Genomic DNA, 17,125 nt, shown 5'->3' on the forward strand with positions numbered 1-17,125 from the left:
AGCCTTTAAATAGAAAGCACCACAGCCCTAAGCCAGTCATTCTTTGATTATGCTATCCATTAATTAATCTTTAATCTTACTACTACTTAGTACTACTTACTACTTATACATTAATTAATAATTTTTAATGCCCTTTTCTTTCTTTATACCCTCATATAACAATTTTGCTGTTATACCCCATTATGCTTTTGCTAGCAGTCTATCTTTGAATGGATGGATGAAGGATTAAATTACCCATAATTGCCTCAGTCAAAGACAACTTTGAATTTAAGATGACTCCCTAAAAAGTAGAGGTTAAATACAGGTTTTACCTGCATTTACTCAAAAGGCTCTGAATTTAAGACTACCTTCCGATTTCTAATATTAAAAAAACTTGGCAAATCCTGGTCTTAGATTAAGGTAAATAAGTTAGTTATGACTAATACTGTAACCTAGATGCTGCCACATACTTTCTACTCTGGTCTTCTCCCATTAAAATTTAATGGAACTGAAGTTAGTCAACTAACTTGTCTCATTGATGCTTAGTAATGACTAATTAGTCTGGAAACTGCCCATTATATTTAGATAATTCAGTTACCTTCTCAAATTAGAGAGCACTGAAACAATACAGATGCTTGGAGGGGGGGAACGTTAATATCAGCATATTATTTGAAGTTACCCACAATTTTTAAATTTCTCAATTAGAAACTTCCTTAACATAAGAAAAAGGACATAGAACCACAATCTGGTCATTTTTATTCTTCAGAGAACTCAACTGAATTAAATTAGATGTCAGACTTACCATGGGCAAAATACCCCATTTACAGTTTGAATAATATTTGTGTTGAATGTTGCACTCAAGGATGACATATGGCAGAAGATAATAAAATATGTTGATGTTTTGTTTGTTCAGGAGATGCCATATTATATCATTTAAAATTAACCTCCTTTTCAAAATCCTGGTATGTTGTTTACTTGCAGGGGAGTTCATTATTGGTCGTGTTATTAAAGCTATGAACAATAGCTGGCATCCAGAATGCTTCTGCTGTGATATCTGCCAACAGGTACTGGCAGACATTGGATTTGTGAAGAATGCTGGCAGGTACCTCTTCTCTGTTGATTATGACCCTCAGCATAGTGAAATGATTGTAAGCTTACAGTGTTTAGGATCTTGTTCTGCCAAAAATATATGGATAACGTTATGTCTGCTCTCTCACTCAAGGCTCCTGCACATTCTGTGTGAATGTCGGTTGACCACCTTTCCTTGCTCCCTTCTTTCAGTGACCTTAGATTTGCAGATTTCTGCAGAGAGCCAGTTCCCTTCTTCTGGGCTGAGAATGGAGCACACACATCAGTGATATGTGTGCTCCTGACATAGCTACATACGGCTCCTTTCACTCCTCAGTCAACATTGGAACTCTTCTGCCCCTCCCCCAGCTAGAACTTTTCAGTTCTACAGGCTACTTCATATCTGAAATAGATGTTTTTGCAGCATCTCCACTGCATGTCCTCATGGTGAATGAGGTCTATAGACCATTGGTCTATCTAGCTCAGTATTGTCTTCACAAACTGGCAGCGGCTTCTCCAAAGTTGCAGGCAGGAATCTCTCTCAGCCCTATCTTGGAGAAGTAAGGGAGGGAACTTGGAACCTTCTGCTCTTCCCAGAGCGGCTCCATCCCCTGAGGGGAAGATCTCATAGTGCTCACACTACTAGTCTCCCTTTCATATGCAACCAGGGTGGACCCTGCTTAGCTAAGGGGACAAGTCATGCTTGCTACCACAAGACCAGCTCTCCTCTCCTACTGCTGCCGGGGAGTACTTTAAAAGTCATTCCATAGCAGCCCCATCACTACCCTTTTGGGGCTGCTTTTTCAGTTGCACAGCAGCCCCAGTGAGTCTGTATTGTTGATGGAAAGCTGCGCATCATGTCAGCCAGTTTAAAAAAAATTACCCTTCTAGAATGATCTTGTACCAGTTGATAGTAAAATAACTGGTTTTGCCTTGCCCTCAATGGAGCTTTGTTCTCTCTTGCAGAATATTACTTTCCTACTTAGAAAAGTGAAGCAAAAGTCTTCATTAGGTATTTCTTTCTGGGGGGTTAAATTTCCAGAAGTATTTTCTTATCATTGTTCTTCCTGTGTTGACCACCTTAGGCACCTTTGCCGTCCTTGCCATAACCGAGAGAAAGCCAGAGGACTGGGGAAGTACATTTGCCAGAAGTGCCACGCCATCATTGAGGAACAACCACTCATCTTCAAAAATGACCCTTACCATCCTGATCATTTCAATTGTGCCAACTGCGGGTAAACAATATAAATATGTATATGTACACACATACATGTTTAAAATTTTTTAATTTTCGTATTATTTCTCCCCCTTTTTCAGATATGGGTCCAACTGATTATAATCAGGTCAGAATGCAAAATACATAAAATACCGAAAAATTAACAATGAATAAGGTAGATATTAAGCCTTTTCCAGCCCAATTCCATGCAAGTTTTCTCAGAAGAAATTTCCACTGCATTCATTGGGCATTAGTCCCTGGTAAAGTACGCATAGGATTGCAGCCATTCAGCTCCCATTCTATGCATGCTTACTAGGAAGTAAATCCCACTGAGTCAGATAGGCTTATTACTACTTTTTCCAAATAAGTAGGGATGTGCAAATAGATTCGTGGATTTGGACAATTTGGAGACAGAACAAATCGCCCCTGTGGTCAATTGGCTAGATTCAGGTCCAAATTGAATGATGCCAGATTCAATTCAAATTCCTCCTATTAATTCCTCCAGATTCCCAGCTTTCATTTAAAAAAAAAAAAAAAAAGCTAAACTCTAGCCCTTGTAGAAGTGGAGTTATGGAGCAAAATGTGTGGTCACTATTTTTCCAGGGTTTGGATTCTTGGGTTTCCTCAATGAATCCCTATGAGGATTCATTACACATCTTCATTTCTTCTATTCATTTTGAATGTCTTTGGACAGTGCCAGCTGTCAACTGCCATGTGCCAACTACACCCTCCTCCCACCCACAAGGCAGTAGGGTACTGCTCAGTTTATATTCTAGGAATTTTTTCAAGTGTGTTAGACTCTTTGGTGTAGTACCCCACTACATCGCAGGTGCGGGGGGGGAGGGGTTGTAGTTGGCACATGGCAGTTGACAGCTGGTACTGTCCAATGACAGTCAAAATGAACAGAAGAAATGAAGGCGTGCAATGAATCCTCATTGGGATTCATTATGAGGGAAAGTTATTATACACCAAAGAATCCAAACACTTGAAAAATAGCAAACACACATTTTGCTCTGTAACTGCACTTTTAAAAGGGACAGAGCTTAGCTTTTTCTTCTTCTTCTTCTTTTTTAATGAAAGCTGGGGATCCATGTTAGGGTTAGGACAGGGTGACTTCGAATTCCCCATTATTTCCTATAGTGGAAATATACAAAATCAGTAAAAACTAAAAAAAAAAAAATCATTAAAAATCAGCCGTGCCCCACTTTCTTGAAATTTAAATGGTAGGTGGCACCTATGGGGATCTACCCATCACCCAAATTTAGTGCCCCTAGGACCTTTATGAGTGGTCCAAATCAATCTGAATCCGAAACTAATCAAATTCAAATCAAATCTGGGGATGATTCAGGTGAACAGATTTGGACACAAAACAAATCAGGGGTGATTCAATTTGGGCACAAATTGAATTAAAAAAATCAATTTGTGCACATCCCTACAAATAAGTGTGTTTAGGATTACAGTCCAGGTCACTCTTAATTCCCTGAGCAAGGCCTTTTTGGGCAGGAGGAGCTTGGTCTGACTGAGGCACAGGCTGCTGATGGTGGCACAGACTGTCTCCAGTTCTTCTTGGTTCCTCTAGCAATGCAGTTAGTCCTTTTCTCAGGCCCAGTCTGGTGGGAAGCATCTGGCACATCTGAAGCACAGCTATTATAACAAAACCTTTTCTTCTAAAACATCCTCCAGTGGAAACATATATAATTTATTTCAGTGGCTATGTTTCTTTTATTAACTCCTGAATAGAAAAGAACTTACTGCTGATGCTCGAGAACTGAAGGGGGAGTTGTACTGTTTGCCTTGCCATGACAAGATGGGGGTCCCCATCTGTGGAGCATGCAGAAGGCCTATTGAAGGGCGAGTGGTGAATGCCATGGGCAAACAGTGGCACGTAGAGGTAAGCCTTGAGTGGATATATTTGGCCTGGAAATGGATTGTTGACAATGGCTAGTGATACTTTATTATTATTCCCCTGCTAACTGAGCAAAGAGGCACCTTTTTAAAGTAGTGATTCTATTTATTGAGCAGGGGGAGAGCAACTGGACCTATCCATCTCCAGCACTTCATCTCTCTGTTGCTGTTGCTGATGTCTATCTTGTGTTTCTTTTTAGATTGTGAGCCCTTTGGGGATAGGGAGCCATCTTTATTTATTTTTACGTCTCTATGTAAACCGCTTTTGGAACTTTTGTTGAAAAGTGGTATATAAATATTCATAGCAGTAGTACTATAAAATAGACAAACACAATGGTTCTTCCATTTTGAAAGCCTCTATCACTTTTGAAAGTATCTGTGTATTGTTGATATGACAGAATCTGATTTTTTTAAGACTAGCACTCCTGTTATTTACCTGAAAATACCTCTCACTGATTTCAATGGAACCAATTTCCAAGCCTATTTCCTAGGATAGCAGAAGGGTTACATTATATGCATTATTATTCAGCAGTTAATATTAAAGTGTTCAAAGTATTTTGCAATTCTTATCTATTGTTACCCTCACAAATGTCCTGTGTGGCAGATTAATAAACTAACAGGAAGTTCCCAGCCAAAAGCCCCCTTGTGGTAAAGGTAAAGTGTGCCATCAAGTTGCTTGTGAATCCTACATTATTCATAAAAGTGCTTTAAGAGCTTAGAACAGAATATATATTTTTAAAAGGGCAAATCAGTGTATAGAACTTAAGGATATGTTGCACTTCCTCTTCATATAAGGTGCTATATATTTTTCTTTTGCCTTTCTTTGAAGTTTTGAAGTTGTAACTTCATCATAAATGGAGAATAATGGTCTAACTTCTATTTAAACTACTAGTAAAAACTCTAAGGCTGCTTTGGAAATCTTAATCACCACATATATCCTGTAAATATGTTTGTATGGTAATCAAGTATTTTTATGCCTGTCTGAGAGAGAGCAAGAGGGTGGGGTGGGGGGATCCTGGAAGGAGGAACGTAGTTTGCTCCAGTACAGGCAGCAGACTAAATAAATCATTACTAAGTCCTATTGAAGTTAGTGAGTCTCAAGTGAGTCATGATTAACTTATCTCTTTTATTTTAGTAGTGCTTAGTCATGGCTAAATAGGCTGGATATTGCCCAGTGTGTTAAGACGTAAAATTTAAATGATGTTCTCACAGTCACATGGGGATTGAACATTAAAAGAGAAAAATACTTTATTCTTATTTAAATCAAGTAAATCTTTATAAATCTTGCCTTTTTCTTTTTCTTTGCAGCATTTTGTTTGTGCAAAGTGTGAGAAACCATTCCTAGGCCACCGTCATTATGAGAGGAAGGGCCTGGCATATTGTGAAACCCATTACAATCAGGTATGGTCACATCTTGAATTTTGTATCCTAATCATTCAGCCAGTGTTTTGCCTTATGGCAAGTGCTGGAATGAAAAATCATGTAGATCTAAAATTCAACAGATTTTCAGCATTTTACGCATGGCCGTCATTATTGGGATCAGTATCGACCTGATCTGGTAATGATCAAATTGTGTACCGGATATTGGGGTTATCAAGCCAGTGCATCGGGATGGGGGGTGGGGGTGGGGGGCTTACCTTTAATGAAGATCCATCTGTCCCCAAAGAAATCGGCTGCCCAGAAGGCAGATGCAACAATTCAAATCACTGTCTCACCCTAGAATGCACCAACATAGGAAGCAAGATAATGACCTTTTCCTAGTGCATTGCTTGGTAGGCAGGGGTGGAGGGAATGGTGGTACCCTGTAACTATCGAGTGAGGCTATTTCCCCCTGCCCCTTGTAGTGCACCATGAAAAGAACAGCAGCATCATGACATTGCTTCTTGCTCTAGTGCATTCTAGGGTGAGACAGTGTAAGGAAAGGCAGTGATTTGAATCGCCGTGGTTGCCTTCTGGATAGCCAATTTCTTTGGGAACAGATGCTCTTCATTCAGGGTCAGTGCCCACCCCCACAATAATACTTGATACAGTGCTGATACAATATGGCATTGTATCAAATCGTTGACTGATATCAGGGACACTTTTCACTGAATTATGAAACAACACATAATAAGTAGTAGGACCTAGTCCATGTACTTCTTCCATCAGAGACTAGTTCTTTTAAAGTGCACCACCAAGTGGTCACTTCTATATCTCTTCTTATGTCTTTAAACTGTAGCTCATGTAATAGCCTTTGAATGTATGTAGACAACAAACTGTTTGCTTGCTTGCTTATTATATTTTTTACACTGCCCCATCCAAAAGCTCTAACTAGTTTACATTTGAGAGAGATTGCTGGTAATCTCTCCATGGTAGGATCCTTGCTAAACTGAATCATATTGAAGAGTCCATTCCCAGGCCCACTACGCTTTCACAAAGCAAACCCCATTGCTGGAGATGTGCGTATATCAATACTTGGTTCAGTGTCTCTGTTAGAATTGGAACCAAAAGGTATGGCATGCTCTCCTTTACTATGAGGAGAGCATGCAGAAATAAGAATATGCTTGGACATTTGAAGAAAGCATCAATGCAACACCCCAAAGCTCTTGCCAGTGAACTATTTCAACACCTCCTTCCAGTTTTTCTGTTAGTTCAATCCCGTAAGAGCTAATATTACTGTTGTGTTGTTTTCACATGTATCAGCAGAGTCATTAATGTTGATGGCCCATATCTAACTATGGGTTTAAGCCAGCTACATTATGATTTATAAACATATTGCAAAGCAAAGGCTGAAATGTGTAAGGAAAACTAATTCCTAAAGTTGGAACCTGTCAGCCTGGGTGTTTGCCTTCCACCCTGCACGCGGCTGGTTGCCTTGTAGGAAGAGGCCTCAGAGACAGGGGAGGGGGTTAACTTCACCCTGTTCCTCCTCCTGTGTGGGTCAGGTCCCAGGGCTAGTCTCTCACCAGAGGACCACAGCCCTCCCTTTCACATACCAGCCTCTTCATCAGAGACCCGGCCTTCTTCAAAGGCTGAGTTACAGGCTGGATATCCAGACTCCACCCTTCCATGCCCCACCCCCATTTGCTTTATTAATCCCTCCAGATCTGTTCCGTTCCCTTTGGCCCCTCGTCCCCTACCACTCAGCCCAACCTCTCTGCATCCGCCTCACCAGACTGTGCCATCCATGTGACATCATCGTTGGACGCCTGCAGCATTACCCCTATGTGTTGGTCAGTCCAGCTGCCTAGGCTGAACATGCCTCCAGGGTTCGGTGGGGAGGCTGCTGGGGAGATATCCCATGTCTTGGTCACCTCCTCAGTGTCTCCGCTAGGGCTGGAGAGTGGCATGGTTGGGGCTGCCGGACAAAACCATAACTGAGCTTTTCCTTTCCTTTTTTAATAAAACGTTTTTCATCTGTTTCCCTCCCATATTTTCAGCAGATGCAGTAAAATAATGACTGACTAGAAACAGGTGCTGTCCTGTCAAAATCAGATTAACCTGATTTGATTGATTTGCAGAAACAAACACCCAGATTAATTAGAAAATAATTAAAGTAGTTAAGCCACCCACTCCCAAATCCTGCTGCACTGGTGACTAAGTTCTTAGGATGTAGTTCATCAGTTGCTTAATTGAAGCAAATTATAGTGGCATCGGCACCCTCCTGATAGATCTTGATAGGTGGATAGGTTCAGTTGGAGGCAGACAGTGCCTAAGCATACCAAGCTCTTTAAATTGTCTGATTATTAAGGAAGCACATGTTTTTAGCATGTTCAACTGCTCATTTTCTAAAGTTCTATGGATGTAAAACGTGTGATTTTTAAAATGTTTACCATTTCCACAGCTCTTTGGTGATGTTTGCTTTCACTGTAATCGTGTGATTGAAGGTGATGGTGAGTTTCTATTTATATATCCATTACTTCAGTAGAAAGGAAAAAAATGCCTGGTAAAAGAAAGGCAAGAAAGCAGATCACTGAAGTGAACACTCACAGCATGGTGCTAAACCTGGGGCCTGAAATACCTTCCCTGTTGTGAGAGAGAAAGGTGGGGGGTGGGAGGGTCTTCACATCTATCAGTGGTCTTCCAGCTGTGTTCTGGGGAAGCCTGGGTGGGGTTCCTTGGAGATTCATTGGGACTCTTCTGTTGTTAGAACAGCAGTGGCTGTACACTCCCCTAAAAGAAGTGGGAAAAGCAGCAGGAGAGAGGGCAGGACCTTGCCTCCTGCTTGTGGGCTTCCCAGCGGCATCTGGTGGGCCACTGTGTGAAACCGGATGCTGGACTAGATAGGGCTTGGGTCTGATCCAGCAGGGCTGTTCTTCTTTTCTTAAGTGGGCCTGTCATTCAGTGATCTTCACCTGCAGGGATGCCCTAGAGGGGACACTCTTGGTTTGCATGGGACAACAGGGAGGGCAAACAGTCTGACAAGGGCCCTTTGTGAACAGAGTATGCATCCAGGACAGCTTCTCTTATCCACAATGGCTCTTTGGTGGATGAGTGAATGTGGAAAAGATTCCCTAAAGTAGAAAGTCTGAGAATGACTGGTTTGTGCAGGTGGAAAAATCACAGTTGGTGCTGATGTTTAGAAAAGCGACACTATTGTAATGCTGATGACAAAGCAAGGCTTCGGTCTTTGTACTGTCTCTATTCAGTTATTGTCTGTTCCCAGCATTAACGGACTTGGCTATCAGCAAACACGAAGAGTTCGTCCAAACAATCCATGTTGTCAAGTCGCAGCCCTAAGGCTTGCTGTCCAAGCAAATGTGTAGCATGTCAAATCATGACATTACGGCAGAACATCAGAGGCTTTAGGTTGATGTTATGGTTAGCTGTGCCTGTGCAAATATCTGCATCAGGGTATACAACATAAGTATAAAGGATATGTTCCAGCTCATGCAGTTGTGCATGCCAAAGCCATTTTCTCATTGCTGCAAAAGCCATTCCCAGGGGTTGTGGTGGGATCCACCGCAAGAAGAGATGAGAGGCAGCATGAGGGGCTACAAGGGGAGGGGGAATTCAAGACCACAAGCAGACACCGAAGAAGCTTTGGGCTGATAGAGCACTGTTCTGAATACCACCCACTGGGAGACTTTGCATGTTAAATATCACTGTGGCAATATATGCGATGGAATTAAGATGATAAATACAATTGACTTTGCTATGTGTTCTGTAACTGCGGCTAATTCTCCCATTTCCTCCACACTCTCCTAGTTGTGTCAGCTTTGAACAAGGCATGGTGTGTGAACTGCTTTGCGTGCTCCACTTGCAACACGAAGTTAACACTCAAGTAAGTTTATCACTTGATTATGATGAAAACCGTGGTTATGTCCTCCTTGAGGTATATTTGCTATTGCTATATATGCATATATATTGAGGTATATTTGCTATTTTAAAGCTTGCTTTTACTGAGAAGGGGAAAGCAAGAAAAAAACCAGGTTAATATTTGTTCATCATATAGTGGCTAGTTACATCTTTGATTACATTCTTCTTTGCTTTGAGCAGCTATAGATCACATGCTCTATTTCTTGCTCCTGTTCTCTGTGATAGAAGTTGACAGGTATGAGGTCTGTGAGATCTTATTTGGGGGATTTTATTTTTTTTTAACTCGAACTTGGAGCCCAGCAACCAAAGCCAGATACAAAATAGTGGTTTGTTGAGGCGGGCAAACATACATTAATGAACAGGCTGCCTCTGGGTTGCTCAGGGTCCCCCCGCCCATGATTGGGAGCTAACATTCCTCTCACACACACAAATCCATTTCTGTTTTCAAGCTTTCTTTGTTTCAGCAGTCTAATTTAGGAAACAAGCCTTTTTATTGTTGCTATTGTTTTTTAAAATGAGTCTGAAACTCTTGCTGATCGACTGCAAGTCGCTCAGATGTACCAGTAGATTCCAATCCACCTTCTTCCCACTTGAACAGGATAGACACAGTCTCCACTAGTCTCTATATTTAGACAGGAGCAATGCCAATGCAAAGAAGTTCAGAATCAGGTGGAGCAGGTCACTTCACAGATTCTGAAGATAGTAAGTGCCCTGCATGGTGTGCTCTATAATAGACAAGCAGCTTACATACTTTTGACCCTCCTTACAATGGCATTTAGCCTGACCCAACTGCAGCTTCCCATGGGTGGTTTTTTCCCCCTTTTAAAGGTTTTTCCCTCTCACAAGGAACATGTGGTGCACAAGAGATGTCTCCACTACTTTTGTCACATATGAAGCTGCCTTTAGAAACCTTAGGTTTGTGTATTCACTGGGAAGCACTTGATTGCTCACCAGTCCTGCAATTAATACAGCCTCTTTAGCAAGTGGCAGAGAGATCCTCTCCTATTAGTAGATTTACTATTTTCACTTCATTTCTGTTTTCTGCTTAATTCTCTTTCCCACTATGTCTGTATCTTGACTCTTTTTCCTGTTCTCTCCTATATTCTTTCTTTGCCCAACCAAAAAGGGACAAGTTTGTTGAAATCGATCTCAAACCTGTCTGCAAACACTGTTATGAGAAAATGCCAGAAGAATTTAAGCGGAGACTTGCCAAACGGGAGCGAGATGCAAAGGAGAAAGACAAACATAAAAAGAAAAAGCCAGTCTGTCTGTAAATGTTTCATTCCTTCCTACCTCCAGCTGTGCTCCTTCCTTTCCTTTGGTCAGTTTTTAGGGAATGCCTTTTCTTTTAGGTTTGGCTGCATTTATATATGATCATTTTTTAAAAATTAGCAAGTTTTCTGATTTATAAATCAGAGCCCTCAGTGGCAAGTCTAGGCTTGCATGGTCCTCCAATGAATAAGATACAAAATGTGGAACTTGCTAATGAGTAACAGAACAGAGTTAAATATAAGTTCTTTGTCCCAAGCTAATTTCTGACTGGGTCCGTGCTTCTTACAGAGTTGCATGGGATAACCTTTTTCTTGTACAAAGCACTACTGTTTGCCTTATAGCGAAGAAATAAATCTGTGCTGTAAGGGTGACTGTGTATCTTGTGACAAGCTGTTGAGGCAGGAATGAAATTTGCCTACCTGTGTGAAAAAGAAATCACAAGCAGTGCATCCTCCTAAGTATCTATGCCTGTCTTGGAGGTAGCAAAGTGAACTCACTCTTGTCATGCAGTACTTTTACATAGAGTGACATGCAGAAGCACTGTGAGGTGTAAACCTAATTTGGAAACAGATTCCGTTACTGAATATCAGGACACTGTGGTGATTGCCTGTTACTCTGTATAGTCCCTGAAACATGTAGACTTGTTCTGCAGAGTTCTCCAATGCATGTGATTAAGGTTTTTCCCCCAAACAGATTGACTGACGTCCTGACTAATGATGCACCAGTATTCCATGAGGAGCACTGGCATTTCCATGCTGTAGACTAGCAGTACTCCGCTGATCATGCAGGATGTGTTTGTGGATTTTTGCTCATATCCCTCACCCTCAGAATCACTTTCTGAAACCCCGAAGTGGGTCCCTAAGGGCTGCATGACTCTCCAGGACCCACTTCTGGGTCACAGGGAGCACTTCTGTGGGTGGAATAGATTGACAAAAATCCCCCCCCCCGTGCAAGTATGCATGCTGCCCTAGTCTGGAAGGCAGCAACAGCACCTGCAAAGCACCAGCATTTCATTGGTCAGGATGTTGGCTATTAAATGGATCTGTGATAACGTTTTGTTTTTTTTAAATCACTTGAAGAGTAGCTTCGCACATACATGTTTGGGTTCATTTCTTTCTGTGTTAGTTTGCAGCATGCATGCAAAGCAGGATGCCATGTCTCCAGAATAGTTTGTTTGTGTGCTAGTGAAAAAGAGCAGAAGCTCCTTTCCCCCTTGTGTTTAGCACAGTGTTTTGCTAAGCATAGATGCGCTAATCTTCGTTCTCTCACACATTTCTCTTTGTGGTGGGTCATTACGCCCATAAAAATAAACCAAAAGGGCATGTATAATAAATACCACACTAAGACAGTCATGTCTGTTTCGGATGTGATAAATTAGAATGTGTCCCTTTTGGGGACTAGTCATAAACTTGTTTTGTGTTTTTAAAATTGTAAAATAAATAAAGCAGCAAACAATGTAACTTATACTGAATTGTGAAAATTTTTATATATATATATACACATTTGTTAATATTAATATTATTATTTATACATATTAATGTATAAATATATACATCCAAATGTGTTTTTAGCAAAATGTATGCATTCATACATGGAGAAAAGATTATCTCAGTTAAGGTTCGTTCTCTCTCTCTTTTTCCTTTTTACTAATTTTAGAAACAAATTTGTGGAATTTGATATGAAGCCTGTCTGTAAGAAGTGCTATGAGAAGTTTCCTTTGGAGCTTAAGAAGAGACTGAAGAAATTGGCTGAAACTTTGGGAAGGAAGTGAGGTTCTGCCTCACACCTCATCTTGCTGCGCAAAAATTAGAAAATGGTAGTGATATTACAGACTTATTTTTGTTGAGCCTATGAATTCTAAGGGTAGAAAAAGTATTCCTTTCTGCATGTTAAGCTTCATACTAAAATGTTTGCCCTCGCTACCTTGAAGAGATACCTCTGAAAAACCTTTACATCTTGTGTAACCTCATATACAATCATTTTAGATGCTGTATTTTACAATTATATATATTTGTAGATGTATACATTGTATTTGCATACTAATGGCCTTTATACTGCTGTGGGATCCATTTGAGTAGATATTTGGTGCTACATAGCCCTATGGGCACAATCTAGCAAATCTGTCTGCATGTAGTCAGGTTAGTGTTTTGTGTTTGATCCCAGCAGCAACCCTCATCAAACCTCATTTTAAATAGGTTGGCTTGATGGTGGGGGTTATGGGGAGAACTGCTAGAGAGGAATAATCCAGATTGGTGGTTCCCAACCTGGGGGCCTCCAGATGCTGCTGCATGACTGCTTCCATCAGCCCCCAGCTACAACTTACTCTGGTGGCCCAAAGTGGAAAATGGTAACATACTGCTATCAGTGGAGAGAGAGAGAGAGCGCGCTAGGGAGCTGTAGTTCATCAACATCTGGAGGCCCCCAGGTTGGGAACCACTGATCCAGACCACATGCAGGTAGGTAGCTTTTATCACCTACATGAGAAATTCACTAGACAATGGCCATAAAACTGAATTCTTACAGATGCATATGATTAAAATGCGCACACACCCTCATCCTCTCTTAGATTCAGTATTAAAAGTTGGGCTCTTCTAACAAAGCTCTTGAGGTGGAAAGAAGGCCTTAGAAGAAGGATTCCAGCTGCTGAGTTAATTTTTAAACAGCTGTGTTGCTTGCTATGAACCTCAAGAATTGTAAGACCAATGCCTAGAAACCATTTGGTTTTGAAACAAGGAGTTCTTGTTGTTTGCCTTCTGTTTGTGAGCTTACTACAGCCAAGTTTTCAGACTCTGTGCTGTCTTGTGAGGGCTGGAAAGCTTAACAAGCGAGCATTCTCAACATTTAGGAAGAATCCTTATTCTACCAGGAGGCTGCTTGGACCCTTTTTGCTAACTTCTCTGAAAGAATCCCAAATAGGTCAATTATGGAGGTGTTGTTCCAGTTCTTGGTTTGAATCCTAATGAAATGTTTATATTGCAAAATACAACAAATGCAGAAATGTTGTGCTGGTCAAAGCAATGTAATCTCTATACAACAGATAGAAGGCTGTAGTTCTTAAACAACTGTAGCAGGACTAGTCCAAAATGCACTGCTTGAAGACTGCAGCCCAAAGTGGAAAATAGGAATACACACACCTACTTGATCCTTCAGAGTATAGAGACATGTTCATATGTGCTTTTGTATTTCTTGTTGTTTCCTTGTTGTGCCTTATTCTGCTATATATGCAATATTAGTCAGAATATTTACCCTTTATATACTGATACTTTGTATTTTGATGCAGAATATATATGCCAGGTCTTTCCAAAGATGGCATGCATTTTGAACTTTTTTTAAAAGATGAAAAATAATTGAGTTTTTCAAAGCATTTTTTCTCTAATTAGTTAACTTAAAACTAGCTTAACCTGAGCAGAGCTTCCGCACTCTAGTACTTGATTGCTGCCCTCACCCCCTGCCACAGCCCCACTCACCTCAGAGATCTCCCCACCCTCACCTGAGCTGCACTTCTGTTTCTCCTCCATCCCGTAGCTTCTGTAGCCCCAAACAGTAGCCCCAAACAGAAGCAATGGTTGACTGGGCCCTACCTTGCTGCTGGTGCCGCCATAGCTGCTCATTCCCCCAGGCTGCTGACAGGCTCGGGCCCGTCCCTCACCCTTCCTTCTGTCTCTCTTCCCCTCCCTTCTTTCTCTCTCTTGCTCTCTCCTCTAGTGGTGTACATGGTCCGGTAGAAGCCCAGTCCGGCACTTGCGGGGGTGTCTCTTTAAGGGGGGGCGGTAGTACTTACACACACACCCCAGTGCTGGTGCTTTTAAAGATCTTCTTGGGGCGGCAGAGTTCCTCCCTGCCGCCCCTGCCCCCGTCATTGTCCGTCAATGGCTTAAACGAAGAAGAGCTGGCGGAGCGCATGCGCCCTTCGCGGCGCGCGTGCTCATCTCCGCTGCGGGCGCGCGCCACGTGACATATGCAGCGCGCACGCCCGCAGCAGAGACGAGCGCGTGCGCCGCGAAGGGCACATGCGCTCCCCCAGCTCTTCTTCGTTTAAGCCATTGACGGACAAGGACGGGGGCAGGGGCAGCAGGGAGGAACTGCCGCCCCAAGAAGATCTTTAAAAGCACCAGCACTGGAGGGGGAAGAGCGGCGGGGGGGGGTTTAAGTACTACCACCACCCCTTAAAGAGACACCCCCTGCCCTTCCGAACTGCCGGACCGCTGGAATTCCGGACCGGTCCGGCGGCTTTCCCAATGGCCCCCGAACCGAACCACGCACACCACTACTCTCCTCCACTCGCTCTTCCCCACTCTTTCTTCCCCCTCCCTTCATGTTCTCTCTCTCTCTCCCCCTCCCTCCCTCCCTCCCTCCCTCCCTCCCTCAGTTAACAGATCTTGTTCATCTTGTTTCCTCATCTAATTCACACAACGGCTGCCTCCTTCTCAGGAATGGGCTCGTTCTTCCCTCACGACCCCTCTCTTCGCAGACCCCTGCCTAGTATAGATATAGATATAGATTCCTCTCCTCTACAATCAAGAACATCTTCCAACCAGTAACAGTTGCATTCCAACTTACCGTAACCATCACAGGCTCCTCCTCCTTATCTGCATATGGAATCTCTACTGCCCAATCACCATGGTGCTTCTGCTCTGTACTTCTCCCTATCTGCATATGGAATCCCCACTGTCCAATCAGGTGCTTCTGCTTGCAAACTCTTGTGAGAGCTGCCACACACGGGATTAGCCATGGGCATGCCTTAGAGAATTAAATATATAGAATAGTAAATGAAATAAAAAATTGAATATGTCCCAATTACAACTGAGTATACTGTGTTTGTCAATAAAATACAGTGAGACATCTAATGCTCACAGATATCACTACCTGTTGCTTCCTTCCACCAAGGTATTACCCTATAAAGCATAATTCATAGAAAAACATTGAGTGAAAGAACACATATCCTTCACGTGCACAAGGATTTCCAAGTCTCTCACCCTCTCAGAAACTGTACATACACAAATGGCTACAGTTACGCAGTCTTTTTGGCTTGTCAAAATGTTTCCATGTGTTTTTTGGCATACTTAGTGCATCATGTGGCCTTGAAATGCTTTCGATTCATTATTTTGACATCTGACTCACAGTACTACAGCAGTGCTGGATCCATACTTTCTATATAACAAAGAAGATCCATAGTTTCTTTTCAGGTAGGTACCTGAAAAGTAGTTTAAGGATGATCACACAGAGTTTTCCAGTAGATTAAACTGTTCCTCACACTTTAACACAATATTGGAAGCTGTTGCAGAAAGGCAACAGTCAAGTATGTCAGGCATCCAGTCAAGTATGATGTGGCATGGGAAATCCTGTCCTGACATTATACTTTAGCTTGTGCAGCCTGTCTTTCCTATTCCAGTGGTCCTGCTGTGATCCTCATGTACTGTGCAGACTGTGAGCGCCTGAACACTAGGAGCGGCGTAGCTTTCAGGGGTCAGAATTAGCACATCTGATCCCCAAGGAAATCCCTTTATGCCTTCTATTTCTCATTATATAGGAGTAAAATGTATTAATATTCAGGAGCAAACAAGAACAGGCAACCCCTTTCCAAAACAGTATGCTGTTACACCACTAATTATTAATTAGGCACACACAGAAAAATACTTAAAAAGTAACTGGCACAACTTGGCTTATGTGATCTAAAAATCAGATTATTGGTCTGATAAACGCCATAAATGCTTTTCTGAGGGAGGGTAGGATGTCTCCTTGTCTTAAGAGGGCTATTATTAGACCATTCCTGAAAAAACCTACATTGGACCCCTCAGAGTTCAGAAACTATAGGCCTATCTCTAATTTCCCATGGTTTGGCAAGGTGATTGAAAGAGTGGTGGCCTCCGCTCAATTCAGTCCTGGAGAAAACTGATTCTCTAGACCCTTTTTAAACTGACTTTGGGGTTGGGACTGCCTTGGCTGGCCTGATATATTATCTCCAATTAGATACTGGCAGAGGGAGTGTGACTCTGCTGATCCTTTTGGATCTCTTGGTGGCTTTTGATACCATCAACCATGGCATTCTTCTAGGTCGCCTGAGGGAGATGGGATTAGGTGGCAATGTTTTACAGTGGTTCAGTTCCTACCTCTCAGGTGGATTCCAGATGGTGTCACTTGGAGACTGTTGCTCTGCAAAGTGAGAGTTACTGTATGGAGTTTCACAAGGCTCCATACTGTCTCCAAAGCTTTTTAACATCTACATGAAACCACTGGGAGTGATCTTCGGGAGATTTGGTGCAGGATGTTATCAATATGCTGATGACACCCAAATCTATTTCTCTATCGACTTCATCAAGAAATGGCATAATTTCCCTAAATGCCTACCTGGAGGCAGTCATGGGCTGGAAGAGAGAGAACAAACTG

At 42.1% G+C, this 17,125-nt stretch overlaps 1 protein-coding gene across 6 annotated transcripts in view; it reads left to right on the plus strand.

The window, feature by feature from the left end:
- The window catches only part of LIMS1 (LIM zinc finger domain containing 1), a 118,559-nt gene extending 104,006 nt beyond the window's left edge, over positions 1–14,553 (plus strand). For 4 of the 6 annotated variants that reach the window (XM_053311646.1, XM_053311643.1, XM_053311641.1 and 1 more), the window contains exons 4-11: positions 961–1,081; positions 2,133–2,282; positions 4,004–4,154; positions 5,477–5,569; positions 7,992–8,040; positions 9,356–9,431; positions 10,593–10,787; positions 12,395–12,522. In XM_053311646.1, coding sequence (XP_053167621.1) covers positions 961–1,081; positions 2,133–2,282; positions 4,004–4,154; positions 5,477–5,569; positions 7,992–8,040; positions 9,356–9,431; positions 10,593–10,740 — 788 coding nt within the window. In that variant the 3' untranslated portion in view covers positions 10,741–10,787; positions 12,395–12,522. Of the gene's footprint in view, positions 1–960; positions 1,082–2,132; positions 2,283–4,003; positions 4,155–5,476; positions 5,570–7,991; positions 8,041–9,355; positions 9,432–10,592; positions 10,788–12,394 lie in introns of all 6 variants that reach the window. The other 2 variants (XM_053311645.1, XM_053311642.1) reach the window with 1 other exon arrangement.
- Positions 14,554–17,125: the final 2,572 nt, after the last annotated feature.

Source organism: Hemicordylus capensis, chromosome 3, assembly GCF_027244095.1.
Source record: "Hemicordylus capensis ecotype Gifberg chromosome 3, rHemCap1.1.pri, whole genome shotgun sequence".
NCBI classification, from domain to species: Eukaryota; Metazoa; Chordata; class Lepidosauria; order Squamata; family Cordylidae; genus Hemicordylus; species Hemicordylus capensis.